This window comes from Melanotaenia boesemani, chromosome 2 (assembly GCF_017639745.1).
Source record: "Melanotaenia boesemani isolate fMelBoe1 chromosome 2, fMelBoe1.pri, whole genome shotgun sequence".
In the NCBI taxonomy this organism is placed as follows: domain Eukaryota; kingdom Metazoa; phylum Chordata; class Actinopteri; order Atheriniformes; family Melanotaeniidae; genus Melanotaenia; species Melanotaenia boesemani.
In genome coordinates this window covers 33,927,864-33,948,517 of record NC_055683.1, presented here as the reverse complement: position 1 = coordinate 33,948,517, position 20,654 = coordinate 33,927,864, and the positions used below count along the sequence as shown (strand labels likewise).

Here is a 20,654-nt window from a genome sequence, read left to right as displayed (position 1 = left end):
TAACTCGTACATATCCTCCCATACACACATACAGGGTCCATAAAGGCACATGCTCATCATCATCAGCCTTGCAAAAACAGCTGCAACAGCGTGCAATACTCTTAACCTCATGATGTGATTTTAAACATTTGTCATGTGTACACAGAGTCATTTGCCTTTGAGGATCTGTGTGATTTCCTCATTAACTTCTCGAATTGTAATGAGTCATTGAATCAAGTTCTGTAGCTCTGTTAATTACGCCCCATTTTAGCAGTGCTCTCCATGGCAACGTAAAGTTCTGCTTGCCACCACATGAGAGATGAGGGAATAAAGATATTTTCCCATTATGTTGCCACCCTAGTGTGCATACTTCTCCTCAAGACAAGCACACTCTGCTGATCTTTTAGCTCCCTCTGCTGAGAAATAAGAAAACATTACATTATTACATTACAGTCAATTAGCAGATGCTTTTATCCAAAGCTAGTTACAGTGGTTAGGCCGTAGCATTAAGGGTCTTGCCTAAGGACCCAACTGGAAGGTGTTAATATTCATCCCCTGAGGGGATTGAACTCCTGCATGGGAGACAGATGCTCTACCAACTGAGCTATCCAGCCAAAACATCAAGTTAGTAATGGTAAAAATCATAAATGGTAATCTTAGAAGTAGATTCACTTGTGGTTGAGTAACAGGATTTGAGGTCATAAAAACTTATATCAGGGCCAAGAGATCAGTCATCTGAGGCTGAGAGTGGGTGTCTACATGTTGACCCGAGTGTCACTGTGGAGCATTTAGTATTTTGAGAGCTCAGCAGCATCACATTGAATATCATGAGGCTATTAGCATGCAAATGAGGTGTTTCCACTCATCATTGTTCTGACAAACAAGCCTCTGTTAATAGCCATGTGTTTGTGTTGCAGCTCCAGTATGAAATGAGTGAGAGCTAATGAACAGAACTGAGCAGAGTTCAGCCTGGGTATAGTCAGTGGTGGCCAGTTCTGAAAAGAGCAACTGAAGAAGAAGAAGGGGTCAAAGTAGATTGTTTACAAAGAAGTCTGAAAAATGAGGTACTCTGCTAAAGTGTGTTTCTTTTAATAGTGTGCATACCATTTTTCTTGTTAAACAGGTTAAGCATGATAATGTCACGCTGCCCTTGAGCTCCACAGAAAGAGACTGAACCCTTGATTCAGATCAAGTTTCTGCCTCACCCAATGCAAGCTTCTGTGAACCGCTGGCAAAGCTGCCAAATAAAATGCCTGGTTGGACTTCATGACTTACACATTATTTGGTTTCTTCTTATCTTTGTATGCATTACTTTTATATTAATCAAGGGATGAATAAATGTCAGCTCCATCCTGACAGGCTCAGCTAAAAACCAGCAAATGAATACTTGAATGTAATCATTCTGGATGGCAGTGTGTATTTCCTGGAAATACTCATTTTCTTTTAAAGGGTTCTGTGGACCAAAGCCAAAACATAATACAGATTTCTTTGTAACAGCGCTGGCAAACACTTCACTGCGTGAAACAAGCACTCAGTTCATGGGTAAGGTTTGTCATTTCCCATAAATGTTTTCTGTTGCTTGTTAAAAACAAGATAAAGGATGACTCATCTTAAAGTGACTTAAACACAGTAACCAGTTGAACATTGCTTGCGGCTATTGTGTCATGTTCCTCACTTGAGTGAGTATTTCAGCGCCATGAGGAATTTATTCATTTAACTTCTTTTTGGCAGATTGTTTTATGTAAAAATTAAATAGATAAATAAATAAATCCAGCCATTAGTCACTCCTCATGAGTAACTCCATTTTTTAAATAAAGAAAATATGCTTCAATGTATTTTTATTTGGAGACATATTACACTAATCATTGCAATAATCTCTTTCTCTCTCTCTCTCTCTCTCTCTCTCTCTCTCTCTATCTATCTATCTCTCTCATATATATGTACATGTCTATATGTATATGTATATAGTCTTTTGACCGTTGAAATGCTCAATAATCCCCAATTTTTTTTAGTTTTCAACAAAAATGTCACAGTTACCAGGTCATCCTCCATTTTTCAAGTCTTGCCTTAAGTCTAAAACTCATTATGTTTTACTGTTGTTTACTACAAACTAGTCTAACCAAAGTGCCGTCTACTTTCTGTGACTGGACTTTGAATGTTGGAATTGGTACAAGCATCAGAGGGAAGAGGAACAGAGCTGAACTGAAACTGTCTGCTATAAAAGCAACAAAACTGTCATCAGGTGTGGAAATTTTTCCAGGCTGAAATCGTCATCTCCATTTCCTTTATGGAATCAGACATTCCTGCATTTTATTCTGCTTGATTTGATGTCAACAGTGTTTGCAGTTTGTAACACTGCTAGGATTTGTCATCTTATCTTCCTTCATTCTGTCAGCATCCTAAAACATAAACATTGTTTTGTGCCTCAAGAAGAGAGACTACATAACTTGGATGACGGCCATGTGCTGATGTCAGTGCACATCTGGCTCCACGGTGGCTTCATCATAATGAAGAGCAACATTTGACCTGAACTTAGCTCAACACAAATCCACGGCTTTAAAGTGATCTCCTCTGCAAATGCTGGCCTATATGCATTCACACAATGACTCACAAAAATGTTATGAATTGTTTTGAGTCGTGAGCTTCAAATTTTATTTGTAAAATCATAGTTTTTACATAAGAAATAAAATAGTAGCACAGACAGAATATTGAAGAAGGCTTTGAACAAGACAAGCGCAGCATGTTGTTATACTTTGGTAAAGATACTTCCATTTTCAGATATCATACACACAATCTAGCAACACATAGTTAGATAATAGAGGAAGAAAAAACATATGCTCCCCAGTCTTATCTTAATGGAACAGCGTGACATGCTGAAAAGTATGACTGAGGTCCTGGTGCAGACGAGTGGTATCAGTTTCATCTCCAAACATGGACCACAGAGATAGCACTGGATCACAATAATGTTTTGACCTGGGTTCTTTTTTCCGAGAACATCGATAATCAAAATCCCAAAATTATAATCATCCTGATCCATTAGCATCGGAAAACGGGAATGGCAAAAAATTGAGAGGAACCTGCTGATATATCAAAATGTGAAAATGAGAAACAGACATCACTTTTACTGCATCCTTGACAGAAAAAGGGCTTTAAAATGAGTTTCTTATTCAAGCATTTGAGCATGACCCAGCACCCACCCAGCCATCAGGACCATTTTACACATTCATTGTGAGCCATTGATTGAACTACCAACTGTCCATTTAATTGAAATCCTCATGTACCTCTAATATATCATTTAACTGACAATATAGTACTTAGTATACTTGAAACCTGGATGAAAATAGCTTGCCTTGAAGCAGGGTACTCTTTTCATCAGCTTCCTTTGTTGTTTTTGTCAGCAAATAACTGATTAAACAACAAAACACACAGAAGAAAGAAACAAGTCAGTCAATCCAAGTTGGTAATGAAGCAATAAGAATAAATGTGTTTATGAGTACTGCAGTTCAATTTACCTGTTAACTGCATTTCATTTGAGATTCCTCACATATAAACAGCCAAAAGAGTTATTTTCATTTTCTTTTCACAGTACACTTGAACTTGCTTTTTTAGTTGTGCTAAAAAAAATCCAGGGTTGGGTTTTAATTCTCTGGTTTTAGGACCATCTCCTTTCACTTTCAGAAGCTAATCAAATGATAAACTGTTAGTTTAAAGCATTTTTGAAAATGCTTTAAATAATCATAATAAAAAATAAATAAAAACTAAAACATCCTTGGTGGCCCATGGACATTTATTGATGCTGCTATTAGCAGTTTCTCCTGGGGTCACAACACAGAGATGAAAACTGTTGTCAGTCTTATTTTTCTCAAATTGAAGGTTCAAACACAAACAAAACCATTCCTCATGACTTCAACCTTTTCCTTTAAGCCACAGAAACAGAAGAGAAATCTACCTCGCTGTCTCTAAGTGTACGGCTGCTTCAGATTAATTATAATTACTCTCTTCATACTTTGTGCTGTGAAGCTTTGTGAGCATTTTAATGTCAAAGTGTTGTGGTAATAAAAAAATAAAGAAAACTCCATAATTTCAGCACCATATGTGTTAGTGTACCTTTAGGTTCCAGCAAATGGTTATTTTACTTATATGAAAGCCTTGTATACATGTGTGTCTGATACAAATGGTCTCTGCATACTGTATATATTAAAACATTTGAAAAAAGAAAAATTCCTTCAAGAGATTACAACCCTGCTCAGTTTTAAACCTCTCTTTGAGCCAAATTAGCCACCAAAGTGTGATTGGATGCTCATCTTTGGCTAACAGCTACATGGTGTTGATTTTTTTACAGCACTGCTTTGATCTTTCTGACATTTAGACGTTTAGTCAAGCTGATAGACGAACCACGTGAACATCAAGATTTTCCATATTCAGTCCTCACACAGTAACTATACCACCTCCACATAGTTAGCAGGGTAAAGCCCCTCCCAGCCACCATCCTTCATCCCCCGACACCAGCCCTGGTCATCTTCATCCTCAACCTTCAAAAACTCCTCACCTACAGGGAAGAAGAGACATTTCACTCTTAAAAGCCATTTCAGCTTCCATTTCTTGAAGTTGTTTAGTCTGAAAGTTGGTATTTGATCAGTCAACAAGCCATTTGTCGAGCATGATATACATTTCACATAATAATCTTGGTAATGCTTCTAATTAATGCTGCACACAGTTGTGTGATATTTGTTTTAGTGTTTACCTGCTTTAAAGGACAGCTCATCTGTTTCCTGGCCCACATAATCATACAGAGCTCTTACTTTCACTCCACCAATCATCACACTAGAGGACAAAACACAGACAGGAGCAGATGGATGTTTGATCAGTTTCAGCTAGACAGCTTCTAATCTTGCTAACATCTGAATAACGGCAAGATTATTTAGGCAAATGACAAGATTCTGGCACCAGATTTAGTCAGTTTTCTTTTTGTGACTTATTTGCATTCATGTAAGCTTCATACAGGCTTCAGATAAGAGCTTTTACTTTCAAAATATCTGCATTCAAATGAAGGCCAGTGCACAGAATGTCTTTTATGCTGGAAACAATTAGCATTATCTGTATTTGAAGTGATCTTAAAGCGACACTACAAAACTTTCCGACCTGAAAACTCCTGCTTTTGACTCATTTTGATAGTCCAGTGATATTAAATATGTACAATCCTGGATCTGTAGTAGTCCTGCAGCGTTCCAAGGCTGAGAAACTGCACTTCACAAGCTTTTATTCTGGCCTCACGTGACAGCTGCATTAGGGCACCACACCACCAGGATATCGACTCATTGATTGTTTTGAACAAGCATCATGGCTGATTTATCAAAGAAACCCAAGAGAACATTATTGCAAAAGTCAAAGCAAGAGATAAAACAAGAGTGGACGGACTTTTACTGTTTTGAAAGATCACAGAGGAGAGACAAGAAGCAAGATAGATGCTAAATTAGCCGTAGAGCGTTAGAGTGAAACTCTTTTAAAGTTCAGTAGTTTTACTTTAGAAATCTGGAGAGAAGATGGGCACAAGTCTCAGTTCCATTGTCATGTTTAAAATAAAACGAATGAGGCAACATAGTTTGTTGTAGTAGGGGTGACTATGTGAGGCTGTTGTAAACAGATTTGTGGTTACCACCAAGACACTAATACCTCAAGAGTACTTGATAAATAAACCAGTTGAACTGACCATAAACCAGAAAACCTGAAGAGTTGCATGATGGTGGTTATTTTCAGCAAGTATTTGACAAGGTTTTATTCTCTAGAAGTGGAAATGGCAGATTGTTTTTTAAAAAATTCAATCTGAAATTTCACATCAATCTTTTCTCATGCAAAACTACAAAATGTCATTTCTTGCTATGCGCAGTCATGTCTTCCTTCCCCTCCCCTTCATGCATCCTAGCGCTTGATCACGACAACATGGAGTTACCTGCCTTTGTGGATCTTACCACACACAGAGTGAAGGATCTGGGGGTCTTTGATAAGTGCTGACTACTTCTCTAGAGTTCTTCAAAAACCTAACCGTGCATAGTCCTCAGGGATGATGCTACATCTAAGCTGCATGCTGACTGATTATTACTTGGGTCCAGCCAGGAGGAGCTGACAGCAACCGATGCTGACAACAGCTGTGCTAGGCTATTTAGTTTTTCTCTGCCTCAGGCAGGTCTCTGTCCTCTATGACCTCCATCTTTCCCTACAGCAGAACAAAACTAGAGGACCAGTGAGCGTGCATCAAGAAACAACCAAAAGCCATTCTTAGCTTAGATGGGTCCAAATATTTCTGAGACTGCCCCCAAGTGGCAGTAAAGTGCTATAACATGCAGATAGGTAGGGACATAAGGAAAGAGGAATCAGTGTAACAGGTGTTTAATAAAATGAGACCTTGTTTTTTTTTACATGATGGGCTGAAGTATGATGCTCATACTCACCTTTTCTCTATTGTTTCTTTCTTTTCCACTTCTTTGTTCCCTTTTTTATTTTTCTTTTCAGGTGTCCATTCCTGAGAACAATTGGTATGAAGATATAACATTATATAACATTACATTCAAATCCACAGAATTAAGTTAATTATACAAATAATGAAAAACAACACACCTGGAAGTGTGGCCAGTCGGTTGGCATGCCGGGTCCGTGGGTGTTTTTCCACCAGCGAAGATCCTCTTGCTCATCAATGGCCATCAGTGTGTTGTGGAGCTCACTGTACACTGCCCTCACACTAAAGACGTACAATGAATAAACTAAAACTTAGATCTCAATTTGCTTTACATTACGCAGTCTCATTACTCAGATGACTTGGCTGCAGTAAATAGAGGCTGGAAGAAGCTATTTCTCCTGTAATAACCAGACAAGTCAAACACAGTAAGATCTGAGCCAGAGAAACATCAAATAGCTCTCATTACAAGATGTTTCTCATTTCTGTACTCAGTCAGAATGTTTAAGACAAATTTCATATAGTAAAACATAAAAAAAATCAGGCTATAACAGAAAGTTTTATGTTAAAACGAGCTCCATCATGCCTCATAATTCCGGTTTGATGAGTATAATGAGCAGAAAAATGCATGTATCCTGTGACATCTGGATGATTATTGCAGAAAATGTTTATTTAAATTTCTAATTGGGAAATCATCTGCCTGCACAGGAAATTTTAAATAAAGTGTTCTCCCGAATAAATCAGTTTGATAGTGTTTTATGATTTTTCTCATTTACTTTATAGCCGCCGGTGGTTCCAGCAGATTTTATAAAGTAATTAAACTGACGTCTTATCTATTATTCCCTTTATTAGAGTAGAAGTGAGTCACTAAGAAACACTTATGTGCTAATATGTAGTGAAACAACCTTTAATTAAGGTGGAATAAAGTCAGATTATTGATTTTAGGACACTTAACTCTACACAGCAAGTCATGGGGCTGGGGAGATCACAGATAAAACTAATCGGTTCTACTTGTTTAACCATATATTAATCTTCTAATTAGCAGGGACAGTAACACCTGTTTAGTAGCATCACAGTTCACCTTTCATCGTTGGTAATGTCCAGGTGTTTGTGGATGGAGAGGAAGGCCTGTTTGAGAAACATGATCCTCTTGCGCTCCTCGTCCTGGGATTGGTCAAAGATGGACTCCATCTCCTCCATGTAGCGAGGAGCGTAGCGATTCACCTCCTCCAGGACTTTCTCATAGCGGGCACGAACCTGTGCACATTTCAAACCAGGATTACAGATACATGTGAATAACTGATCTAAGTTCAAGATTTCCCCTCACATGGATGAAATCATCTTTTCTAAAGAGTAGGGTCTAATGTCAGTCCAGCAAAGTAGCATAAAAAAACAGAAAATCATCCCTCTTTTCTAAAAGCTTCATGATGCTCCGATTTTTTAATTCTGATTTGTTGTAGTTCAAAGGAACAGTTATTTATATCTAGTGTCCAAGTTGGAGTTTCATTACAATTGCCGCGCACTCGTTATATAGCAGCAGATTGCATCTATATTACATGTTGGAGAGAAAGCATTAATCATCTTTAATATCAGAAATTCTTTTATCAGAGAAAAGCCAGATGAGTTAATCCTAAATTCCCTTCCTGTTTTTGCTTCTTTGATAGGGCAGATTCACAATTTCTCAAATGTGTACCCCAAAACTTCTCACAAAGCTGTATACATCCACCTCTTTCTTCTTTGTCTCCCTCTTAACCATACCCGACGAAACGCAGCTTACTCTAAAGTAATAAAAACATAACAGATCATCAAGCAGATCACTTATGCTACTGGAAACATAGTTTAATGTTAAATGATATTTTTCTCATAGGTCTTTGCTATTGTTAGACATTGTAGCTTTGAAAGTGAAAGCAGGAAAAAATGATCAAACCATCCATCAAAGCAGATAGATAAACTTCCCTTCATTGTACTTTACCATTATAACAGACAAAGGGCTTTATAACGGGCCTCTTATGTCAAAGCGCTGGCCTGGCCATCAGAAACATTTTTGATGTTCAGTGTGTGTCACCGATTGAACCCCTGAGAATACAATTAATGGAGCACGTGCTGTCCCTCTTGAACATCAGTCACACAGAAAGTATCTTCCAAGAACTCCAGTACTGGGTCCTGATTGCATTTTATTCTTATCATTTATTTTAGAGGTTTTATCAACTGTGTGAAAATATTGGCTTTGAGGTCATTTAACTTCAACAACAGACAAGCTGCTGGAACAGATGAAAATCAGTGTCTTTTTAAAACTTTATGAAACCCAGCAAACATCAGAAAGAGCTGACATTCACACCTTCTCGGATTCCTGTTGAACTAACTCTCTCTCCTCTTGGATCTTCTTCTGTTTGTCGATGGCGACGTCTGGGTTTCCCTGAGCATGTGCCTCTCGCTCCCTGGCTGCCTGCTCCTTGCGACTCACCTTGTGATATGCCCTTCTGGCTTTGTCCAGCTGGAGACAAAGCACAACATATTTTTACTTACAAGGGGTTGTATGCAAAATCAAACATACTGTTATCAGAAAAATATAAGACATCAGATTTCCTTACTGTAATTTTCTCGTGCATAAAAAAAGATATTATTCTCAACCAGTTGTGCAGTGAAAAAACAACAATAAATGTGTTCTTGTTCAGATAAAAATAAAAAGGAGAGATAAAATATACCTATACACACACTTGGACTGGATTAAAATGAGTAGTTGGTTCTGGTGTCAGGTAGAATTGCATTCAAACAATATTAACCACAGATTCCACTCAAAAGCACTTCAAAACCTTTTAAATAAAGATAAACCTGACTAAAAACATCCTGCAGAATAAACTCATTCTTTGGGGCTCTGTTTTCTACATATAGGCCTTAAATCGGGGCCATTTTTGTGATGCTACAGTCACTCCTAAAATGAAACTATAATTGTGCCTCAGGTCTTCAAGGCAACAATTCAAGTGACTCATTGCTTTGAACGGTTGTGAAAAACTCAGCAGAACTGGTTGGCCTGGAAGTCTCTAATCAGTGACGAAGTCTTGGTTCAGATGGGATAATATGAGTTTGGAATGTGAAAGAAAACGCTAAAAAACAAACACTAATTTTCATGTCTGTAGTAGATGATTATGATTGTGCAGGATGGATGTGTGGAAGTGGATTGAGGTGAATTAGAGAGCGAAAATATGGGTTTAAAGATGTTATTTTGCCTAATTTAGATGGCACCCAGTGTAAACTTTACTGAGAGAAACAAACTACATAATTTATGGGTGCAAAGTCTCACAATTCAGTAAACAGCTGCAAACATAAACTGATGAGTAAAACATAAAACAGATGACAGATTGGCTTATATTTCAGAAGAAACCAGGCTCATTACTACATATCGAAGGCTTCAGGATTGTTAACCATAATTTTCAGTGCGTGTACAACAGATCGTGCTCATTATTAAGTTTATAGAAATGGTGAAAACAGATTAATAGAAACAGCTGATAAATGTCATTTCAAATTTCTGTGCTAAATTACTGTTTACAAAAGTAAAAATTAAATACAAGGATCTCTGTTGAGAAACTTTAAAATGTATAAATAGAGAAAAAAAGAGCCATAACAATGTGGTAAAGGCATATTTGTTTTGCAGACAGCATACACTATCAAATCTTACCTTTTTAAGGCGTTTGGCCCACGGCTTCTGAGCACGTGCAAAGCCTGTCTCGATGTCCTGAGACTCTTTAAAGCCTCCAAATAATTTCTTGTGGAAGGTGTCCTTCTGCCAGGTCCTGACCCGGTCTCCATCTTCCGACACCAGAGAGCGACAGATGGAGGCGTGTAAGGAGGCCAGCCGGTCAGCGGAGGACAGAAAACACTGCCAAGCCTTCAGAAGAGAGCCGTATAAAGGACCTGAGGGAGGAAGTGATCATTATTTCGATGAAACAAAGATTTTATGATAATTGTTTATATGTTTGCTACTGGTTTAGCAGCTTCTTGACTTACTGGAGTCTACTACTGGTTTCCACTTGTTGCTCCATTCACTTAACTGCTGAGCGTACTGCCTCTCCATGCGTGCCCTCTCTTGGAAACATGCCACGATGTCATTACAGGCCTGGAAAGCATCCTCTGTGCGCTTCACTGTGCGCTGATAGTTCCCAGGCTACCAAGACACAAAGAGAGAGGAGGAGGGATGAGAATAAACATGGGGTGAGTAGAGAGGTCAATTAGACTTAGACTCTCTTTAAATGTTTGGTTTGCTGAAGTCACAGGAGGTCAGCAGTTTTTTTTTTTTTTTTTTTTTTACCATTAATAGCAGACAATACAAACACATACTGCAATACTTCCACTGCAGCTGATTACTGCAGTTTCTACCTAATTCATTAATAATACAACAGAATAATGTTACCAGGACAGTGATAGTCATATGAATTGTTCTGTGGCTGACAGTTTGCTAAACAGAGACACTTATTAAGTATGGCTGTGTATGCATCACTATTTTTTCCTTCTTGGATGGTTCAGGAATTATCATCTGAAAGGTCAAAGCTTTCTAACAGACTGTAGACCTAACGACACAGTCACTTTTTAACAGATATATAATCTTTTCTAGAAGCCTTGGCAAATTGTGTCTAAGCTATCCACACTGCAAATGATGAGAAACCAACAAATGAAAATGAAAGTTAAATATCAAAATAAGGTCCAGAATGTCCTCTGGGTAAAAATAATGTGTGTTATTCCATCATTTTGCTACCTGAAAAGGACCATTGTTTTTTTTTTTTAAAACTGGAGACACTCCTCTACGTTCTTGTTTATGTCTTTTTAAAGATAAAAAAGGGAAATGTGTAAAATAAGAAAAATTAATGGATTCTTTCTCTTTTTCTAATGTATAGGAAGAAACTTTTTGTGAGATTAAAATAAAGTTTTGATACTGTAGATCATGATTGGTTTGATAAAATGACAAAGGTATGGAATTAGAGGAACAGTATGGATAAGCAGTTATTTATCAGAATTACAAGATACAAAATCCAATATACAGAATGTTATCTGTGTGGTTCCCCAAGGGTCTGTGCTGGGACCATTTCTGTTTATTTTATTTATAAATTTGTGAATTAACAAAGAAACTGAAAGCTATAATATTTGAAGATTACTTTTACTACAAAATACAAATAGAAAGGTAACAAATAAAATTTACTTGAATAAAAATAGACAACAAATTAAACTGGAAGTCTCGTATAAATGTTATTAGGTTAAATAAATTGCAGTAACCTGCTCAGTCTATTTATACTCCCATACATGACCTCTGTGTGGAAGTTTGAGAGAACACATCAAACAAACACAGAGCCAAGAGACATCTTTCAGAAAAAAGCTATAAAAATTGTGTCAGAATAAAACGGAAGCAGGACCCAAACGCAGGCAGATACACAGCAGGAAGGTGGATGAAGGGAACGCTGGTTTAATGCATAAAAACAAAGACTCTGCAGGCAGGAAAACTAAAAAGCAACTAAATTAATCTAAGAAGTAAACAACAAAGATGAGGAAAATACTAGGAAATTACAATTAATCTAGCAGTTAGCTAATGAATGGGAAGCAGAGCACAAAACAGAATACACAAGAGGACAAACAACAAAAATAAAACTGGAAACCAGACAGGGCTGAGACAAAGAACACCAATAGGACAGTAAAATATCTACTAAGCCAAAACGTCCAGAGACCATGATAAATTGCGTGTAATGCTGACTTCAGACAACCAACCAACCAACCCTTCATTAAATTACTGAAAGCACTTAAATTCAAAGATTTATTTGACCTTACAACAGCACAGTTAATATACAGAGTAACTCAGCAAAGTACCAGCCAGCATCCAGGGATTGTTTCAGGTGAGGGAACCAAATATGGTTTCTGAGGATTATGTAGGCCTATGTTTAAAAAAAGAAATAAATAATAAATGATCTTATTGCCATTTTCCTTCCAATTTTTCACTTTGTGTTATAATGCTGATGAAAATAAACTTAACAAAGTTAAACTTGAGATTGAACTGATTATTTTAAATCCACATATACCTGTCAAACACACCACTGACCTGTCAAATCACAGCTTATTACATCTGCCTTAATATGTAACCAGCTGCAAACCTGACATGAAAATGAAAAGCTCACTCTTCTGCTGAGCCACAGCCATTCATATGCAGCTCACAGCTGATATCTGACTATTAAACTGTGACAAACATTGCTCTGATGCGTTCAGAAAAAGATCGTGCCGCTAGTGGCTATGAGCAGTTGGCAAGGTTTCTTTAAAGGTAACATCACCCACCTGCCAGCACCTCTGAGGCGCTATAGTTAACACATCTCATTTGTTTAATCCATACAAAGATCAAAGTGTAAAAAGATCATTTATTTTAATGGGACATTTGCCAGAACATTTCTTGGCCAGGAATCATAATTTCACAGAGGTTGCCAGGCAACTGTTCCTAGTCAGCTAAGCTAAGCTAACAAGGAGTTCCATAAAGTGTGATTCTGGGATCAATTTTAATCTAACTCTAGAAAAAAAGGGAACTTTTGTTTCCTCTAAAGTCAAACTACTCTGTTACTGACTGCTCTGCAACAGTTTGAGTCACGGCGAATCTTCCCAGTGCACAAAACTTTGAGCTGGAACTTGCAGACATGAAAAGAAAGCAGTTAATAAGGCTCCACCCTCCTAACATAGCTGTGACACTGCTGCAGCCGTCTCAGGTCAACCCTCGTGTCCCTCAAACAACACTTTACTGGTATTCGGTTTCCTGTGGTAAAACTCGCTAACTGGCAGCAGCGATGTGGGTGTAGCCGGCGGGCACGAGGAACAAGGCCTCGCCACCACTGCCAGACGGAGAGGGAAGACAACCAGCAGACAACCATGGTTGCAGCAGAGGCTCGGCCCTGAGTGTAATAACATATTTGCAGCAAGTGTGTTGTTTGTGGATGTGGACTTTGGAAATCTCTGCAATTTTCCTGGCAGCTGCCATCAGCTCCTGCTCTGCGCTCACTCCTACTCTCATCTTCGCTTTCTGTCAGATCTGTTAGTCACTGACACGTGTAGACAGCTGGTCCAAAGACACCGCATACTGTGTTGTCACACTTTGTTAAATCATTTGAGGTAATGCACTTCATGTAGATAGCACTGAGCAGCTGAAGAGAACAGGAGCTTCTTAAGGCTGACATTTTTTAAAAGTTTGATCTATGAAACAGATTTGGGGACGTGATCAAGCTTAAAACAGAGAGCAAATCTAGCAGCATCATGTCAATTACGCTGCTACTGTATAAATATTTCCTGCATGTTTTATACTTTTTAACAACGTAAAGAAAAAACCCTGATAAATGTAATCAGATCTTTTTCCCAGCAGTGACTTGAATTCACCCACTTAAGACACTTTGTTCTTCACTGCTAATCAACAAAGTATTAGACTTAAACACGAGTCTAAATCAGTGGTTGATTAAATGCAAGCACATCAGAAAGGTCAAGCAGTTGAACTTTTACATAAATAATGTAAATCAAATGTGAAAATGAATGCTATGAGTGGTAGATTAATCAATATGTGAGGCATCTTCAACAGAATACACCCAACTTTTCACAATTCTCTTACTCTTACGCTTGTATTTCCTCATTTTTGCCACATCTGTTTCTGCTTAACTGTTAAAAAAAACTTTTTTTTTTCCATTTTCTGTACACTTCAAGGACCACTTGGCTGCCATAGTGGATTGAAGTTCAGGTAGAACATGTATAAAATGTCCACATTGACCATAAAAGTGATTTATCCTCACACTAACAGCCTTCAGTCACAGAAATCACAGCTCTCAATGAAACACTGAAATCGTTAATACTTCAGTCAGAATCAGTTGGGGCGTCTCACATCAGTGCCCTACTTGTTTTCATCTCTCTCTTTCCTTTCTTTTTCTCTGCCTCTGTTGTGGTTTGCACTGAATCTCCTCTCTCGTCTGTGAATTAAGCAGAAACAGCTGAGGAATCCAGTTCGAGGCCAGCGCTGCAAAGACCCAGTTGGCCAATCTCAGAGGCAGATGAAAATCTGCTACTAGAGAATCTGTTCAAGCAACAAAAAGAAGCACAGAAGAAAATCCTTGTGGAAGTCTGCTGAAGCAGCCCATTTTCACCATTTGTAGAGAATTTCTTATATTGTACACAATACATAATTAAAACTACAAGAGCAGGATGTCAGAGGAGGGAAAGACTGCTGGGGAGTCATATGCAGACAGTCTTCTCTTTATCAAATTGTTCAGTTGAGTCAGCTGATGATTAGTTTTCCTGATCCGGTAGGAATTGTCTTTGAATGATAAATAGAAAATTTCGAGCTGTGAATCTGTCTGTTTTTATAAACAATTTTAACTAGTTTCCGTTGTCAAGAATCACTGCTAACCCAGTTTAATATTCAGTCTGTTGCAGATTAAAAACAGAAAAAATTTGTTTTACACTTAAAAAAGCCCAAAAAAATGTGTTGGAGATCTTAATTAAAATGCAATGACCTGCTTTAAAATATTTAAAAAGTTTAATATGGATGGTATAAGGACCGGGCAGCAGCGTGAACAAACAGCCCAGGCTTCAACTCTGCAGACACAACCGCAAACCTTTTTACTGTGTGATGACTTTGCAAAGAGCCTAAGTTTGCAGTATAATGACAGACAGCCCTCGAGCATAACGGCAGGATGACACAGACAGGAACTGGCCTGGAAACACATCAACACAACAGGAGGCTTCCAAAATTACAGGAGGGGAGAGATGAAAGTGGGACAGCCAATCAAGGCCAACAGGAGACAAAGACGATGTTAAAGCTGTAACACACTCAAATTAAACAAAGAAAGGCAGTCTTCCACATCTTACAGACACTATCAAACTACTCTAACATCAAATTTACCTAATTATTTCATATTTTCAACCTACCATTAAACGGAGCTTTTCTTTATCTAGAGGAAAAGATTCAATCATCATGCAATGCAGCTCTGCTGCAGTAAAACTCTCAAGAGAGGTGACCCCAATCCACTTTGTCAAGCAAATATAAACAATAAAACAGAACAGCCAATGAGCTGAACACTATCACAAAAAAAAAACTTAAAAATGAAAACACAGCTTTGTTCACAGAGACCCGCAAACTGAAGGACAAAACTATTTGGTCTGTTTTGACTAGAAGGCACTGACTCGACAAACAGAGTAAAAACCTATCTTTCCATCAAAACACACACGCATGTATAGTGCACATACCATCCAGAAGCTGCGATTGTTCACATCCTCAGGGCTGCTTTCAGATGACAGCGTCGACATCGTGCTCTCTGAGAAAGTAAAGTATACATGGTGAGTTTATGGCTGTTAATCTGCACACTGACATTTGCATTCACTTCATCTCTCCACATGCTGGATAAACTCATGAATACACTGATCATAATGAATGTAAAGGGTGACATTACTGTATTTCTTTTTCTTCACATGTACCAATTTCTCTTCTGTTAACCCAACTATTACTTTTGGAAATAACTTTCCAGTTCCTATGAGACCTGGGAATCAGTGATGTTTATCAGTCTCAGGCTCAATCATACGAGACCACGCCTCAGATAACAGACTTGTCAGGACTAATATGAGGAAATGCAGCAGGTGTAACACATGTCAGTGAGTGAATCATATAATGGAGGCTCTGTATTCCCCCTGAAAGAGCTGGAATTGGCTTTGGAAGTTGATTTGAACAGTAAATTTGAACCAGCAGGAGTACAGTGGTTACTAATCATGAACTCTGACAACACCAGCAAGCATGAGCTGTACTCTCTCAGCGTTCCCAACACTGCAACATGAGCTGTCTTAAAATAAACAGGAGTTAAGGTTCAACACATCCTGTCATCTGCATTTACTTATTTCCCATGGTGGTGGATTTGTTTTATTCTGGTGTTTAGCCAAAACCAGAGATCCTCATGCTTCCCTCTCCCCAGCTCTTCAGAAGAGGAAAAGATTCAGCTGAGAGATATTATTTCTCTTGCAGGTACTGGGTCTGCCCTGAGACCTCTTCCTGTAGAAAACCTTCAAAACGCCTCCACTGGAAGGTGTCCTGAAAGCAGGAACCAGTAAATCAAACCATCTCTACCAGGGGCGGAGCTAGAAGGGTGGCCAGGGTGACCTCCGAAATCTGATTGGACCCCTGGTGCCACCTCAGGTAATTAACAGATCATTGGAGAAGAAGGACAGTAACATCTTTTTTAGACATGCATGGGTTACCAGTATCTCTACACCAGTTTGAAGTAAATTTGAAAGTAGCATCCTAGTCGTCTTTTAAAAATATTGACATTCAGCTGCACAGTTCTAGAAGAGGTTATGTCTGTGAAAGTAAATGCTAACTTTATGTAAGGCTCTTGACCTGATGTTAGAATGAAGCTACGTAAAAATGCTAATCTAGATATAATGTGGGGACAACATGTCATATTTAGTTTTCAGTGACTGTATTAAGGAAACTCAGTTAATCCCGATTTTCACATTGAAGCTGAAAATAAACCAAACTCAAAAAGTTCTTCCATGATCCAGTACATGATCCAGTTTAGAATAGCCAATCTACCAGTTGATTTTACGTGATAGCCAGCATGAAAATGTGGGCAAATATGGTCTGTAACCAGTTTTATTTTTAGAGAAAGGTGTAAGAAAAATAGAGATATTTCAGACATTTGTTTGTAAAGAGTAAGGACTCAGTTTAGGCTGAGACAGACCCAAGCCTTGGTGTTAGCAGCCCCGGCTGCTCCCAACGTGGAGCTAGCCACACAAACCATTGTGGTCAGTCACATGGATCCCATCTACTACCGTCATGTCTCTGTTAGCAAGAGAAACACAATCATTTCCTTTTTTTCCTATATGGCCTCCCTGTTGGAGTCCTGCCCACCCACTTGTATGCTTGGTTGCGTGATCTTCTCTTAGCTTGAAAACTTGATTGAATAATGTTTAGAGGTTCCTCCTCTGCTGTGCATCAGCTCTCCATCCAAAGCTTCTCCCTGCAGAGGAGACTTCTGTGCACACAGCTGTCAATTATTTGAAACCATGTTAGAGGAAATATGAGGAGCCAGAGGATCTGTTCCTGTGACAAAAAGTTACAGTTTTCAAAGCTAAGACCTCAGGTAGTTCTAGTTTAAAAAAGGAACTTTTCCAGCTTAATTTTTATGCACAATTTTGCCTTCCAGTCTTTTAAAATCAGTACACATGAAGCTGAATTTGAGCCAGACAGAGCCTCCATTTCTTGCCTGTTTTCCTTCCTGCAACCATCTCTTCTCAATGCCCCCCTTTAGGCGCACAATTAGATTCAATGATTTTCCTCCACGTTCTGCTGTTCACGGGGTATCACATGCTCCAGCAAGAGAATAATGCCAACTCTCTACCAGGCCATCTTCATCTTTTTCACTCTGTTCAGAGGTCTTGCAGTAGATTAAACAATGCAGTCATTTGCATTAGGTCACAGAAATAATGAATCGGCTCCCTTTTAACCCCCTGACCTTTACTTCCTTAATCCTGTCCCCTGGCTTTCCTCAGGCTATGACTGGGTTTTTAGAGGAACGTTGGGGTGAGGGAGCTCTTCTTTCTCTGCCTGTTATCCAGTAATGTGCCATTCTTTTGCACTATCTACTGTATATATCTTCAAGTATGGTTACAACTAAATGAATTGTGTCAAATCAGTGCCACGTGTATGAACAATTGATCTCATATGAGCTCATATGAGAGTGAAAACTTGAGCCTCGAATCTAGATTTGCTGTTATCCGGTGTATGTCTAACACAGAGTTTCATGCACAATAATTATGCTTCAATCTCTCTACTGGAATCAATTTTTCAACCACAGAGGCCTTTCAACTATGATTTCATAGCTTTTATAATCAAGTTAAACATCCTCTAAGAGGGTGGGATTGACCCACTTTTCCCTCCCATTCATATTATGTTAATAACTCAGGCCTAGTCTTTAAAAGATGTTTTGGAAGTCAAATATTTGTCTTTTCATTCTTGTTTTCTATCCTTTTAGTACAGTTTTATACAGCATGCTTTATAAGTACAGCATGACTTACCATCTAAAAGAGCAGATCACTATCCACCATTAGTTCTGCAGAATTTTTGCTGAATCTCTGCACATCAGTTCTCAAAAGTCTATCAACTGTCCAGCAACTTGCAGCTAAATCTTTACCCTTTGAAAAACAACCACCTAAAGCTGGAGTTCAGTGGAGTTCTCAGAGTTCATCTGGAGCTGCAGTCAACCAAACTCCTGCACACACTCTGGCAGACACACTCCCTCCTCCCTCTGTCCCCGTTTCATCTGTCACACATAACTCAACACACACACATTGCATAGAGGAAATATATAGTAACAAATGGACGGAGAGCAGAAATAGGATCTGCGTCCACCAGATCTGTCTGAAATAAAAGCATTCAGCCACTGCAAGCTAACTTGTTCCTCACCTCTTTGAAAGTTGGGGACTCTTCTGATTCCCTTTTTTCTGCTCTTGTTTCGCTGTTTAAAACTTTTTTCCTCCTCTCCAGCCTCTCAGCGTCGTCTCCTCTCTGTGTCCTCTTCTTTACACTCTTCCTCGCCCTCTCCGACTTTGATTTTCCATTCGTACTAGACAGTGCTGCTCCCGCTTTTCCCCTTTCTTTGGCCCACTGGTTGTGTCAGATGAGTTGGCTTCTTCTTTTTTTTTCCCTCCCTCTTTTTCTCCCTCCCCCCAAAATCTTTCTCCTCCTCTCTCACCAACACAGCTGCAGGAAAGTTCTTCTCTTGTTCTTTGTACGTCACCACTTGTTGAGGATTTTCTGATTTTTCTTTCTTTCTTCATCTCCTTCAAAGTGGTGTTAATGAAGTGTATCATAACATGGATTTTTGGTGTTTGAGTGTGTATTCATGTCTGATGATAGCACAGCCACCCAACCAGGGTTAGTTTATTCATGCCATGTGTGTGTTAGTAAGCCTGATAAATTTTTTTATCTACTAGAGAGCACATATCAGGATTACCAGATAAGGCAAGCTCCATCCCTCTGAGCTACTCTTTAACCCCCTTTTACTCCCCTCCACATACCCTTGGGATATTTTGGAGGGTCTGCATCCACAGCTGGAGGATACATCCGGTGTGTGTTAAAAACGGAGCAGCTTCAAAGTCAAAGACCACCCGAACACACACACACACACATATCTAATCCTTTGTGACATAATACCTAATGCAATGCTGAACATGTAAAAATTTGCCTTGTCAGAACATGCCGTCTAAATAACTAGACGGTTGTGCTAGCACATGCATCTCCGAACTCTGAGCTGTAATTCAGAGTTAGTCATCCTATAATCACATCTGGAAGGATGGTAGATACAACAACATGGGGAGATCCTGTCATTAAAATGAAAGCAGAGATAGACAATGTGACCACACAAAATATAAGATCCAAGTGAAGTTGAGCAATAACTTCAGACTTGCTGTGTTAGATTTACACAAATCTGTTCACATTTAGACATTTTCATTTTGCATTATCCCATAACTTTATAGTTTTAGAGGTTATTGTGCAATACATAAGCCATGAGGTGGTTTTTAACAAGAAAGGAGTGATATATCAAGTCTACCATTTATTAAATGGAAAAAGAATTATGAAATATGTGAGGATAGTCTCCAGCAGCACTTTTTTTTTTTAAGTTTGAACAAGAGAAATTTTTAATGGAAAATTTGTGTAATGTTGAAAAAAACATGCAATGGAACATCTGACAAGTTGTGGTGATTAATGATGTCTGTCTTTCAGGATTAAAGATGAGAAAGGTTTTATGTTTCTTTGAAAGACTTGTGGTTAATTGTTCAAACACTGATGAATAAGCCACCCAGACCTCCTTTAGAAATGGTTTTGGTTATTACAGCAAGACAAACTACATTCTGTAGTACAAGATAGCAGATAGTAAACTGACCTGTCTGCAGTCCAGACGAGTCACCAATGAAAACATCTGAAGAATAACTAAATGAAAAATACTACAATTGAGTTAAGCAATTTGAGGACCGTTTTCCTTCACTGTTGTTTGATCGGGATTTATTAAATGAACATAATAGAACAGTTTTTATGCTCTGCTTTTAATTATTGTGGAGAAATGGAAACTATTTACCGATAGTTAAAGAATGCCATATGTGTATATTCGAAGACAGTCTGTTTAATATAATGTATACTATCTATTTTTAATTTGCAGTTTCAAAACTAATGTTGTATTTA

The 20,654-nt window shown here is 38.5% G+C and overlaps 1 protein-coding gene across 3 annotated transcripts; it reads right to left on the bottom strand.

Moving 5' to 3' along the window:
• Window positions 1–2,604: 2,604 nt before the first annotated feature.
• si:ch211-51c14.1 (protein kinase C and casein kinase substrate in neurons protein 3) lies at window positions 2,605–19,108 on the bottom strand. 3 transcript variants are annotated; one of them, XM_041969929.1, is made up of 10 exons: window positions 18,879–19,108; window positions 15,674–15,741; window positions 10,436–10,592; window positions 10,107–10,342; window positions 8,769–8,924; window positions 7,512–7,687; window positions 6,595–6,715; window positions 6,429–6,499; window positions 4,724–4,803; window positions 2,605–4,528 (listed from the first exon to the last, which is right to left on the bottom strand). In XM_041969929.1, the coding sequence occupies exons 2-10, from the start codon at window positions 15,731–15,733 to the stop codon at window positions 4,419–4,421; spliced, it is 1,167 nt and encodes a 388-aa protein (XP_041825863.1). In that variant the 5' UTR covers window positions 15,734–15,741; window positions 18,879–19,108; the 3' UTR covers window positions 2,605–4,418. The 3 variants fall into 3 exon arrangements, with proteins under 3 accessions (XP_041825863.1, XP_041825874.1, XP_041825883.1); XM_041969940.1 differs by lacking the exon at window positions 18,879–19,108 and adding an exon at window positions 18,491–18,636; XM_041969949.1 differs by lacking the exon at window positions 18,879–19,108 and adding an exon at window positions 14,326–14,501 and having other exon boundaries at window positions 15,674–15,738.
• Between the last annotated feature and the right edge of the window lie 1,546 nt (window positions 19,109–20,654).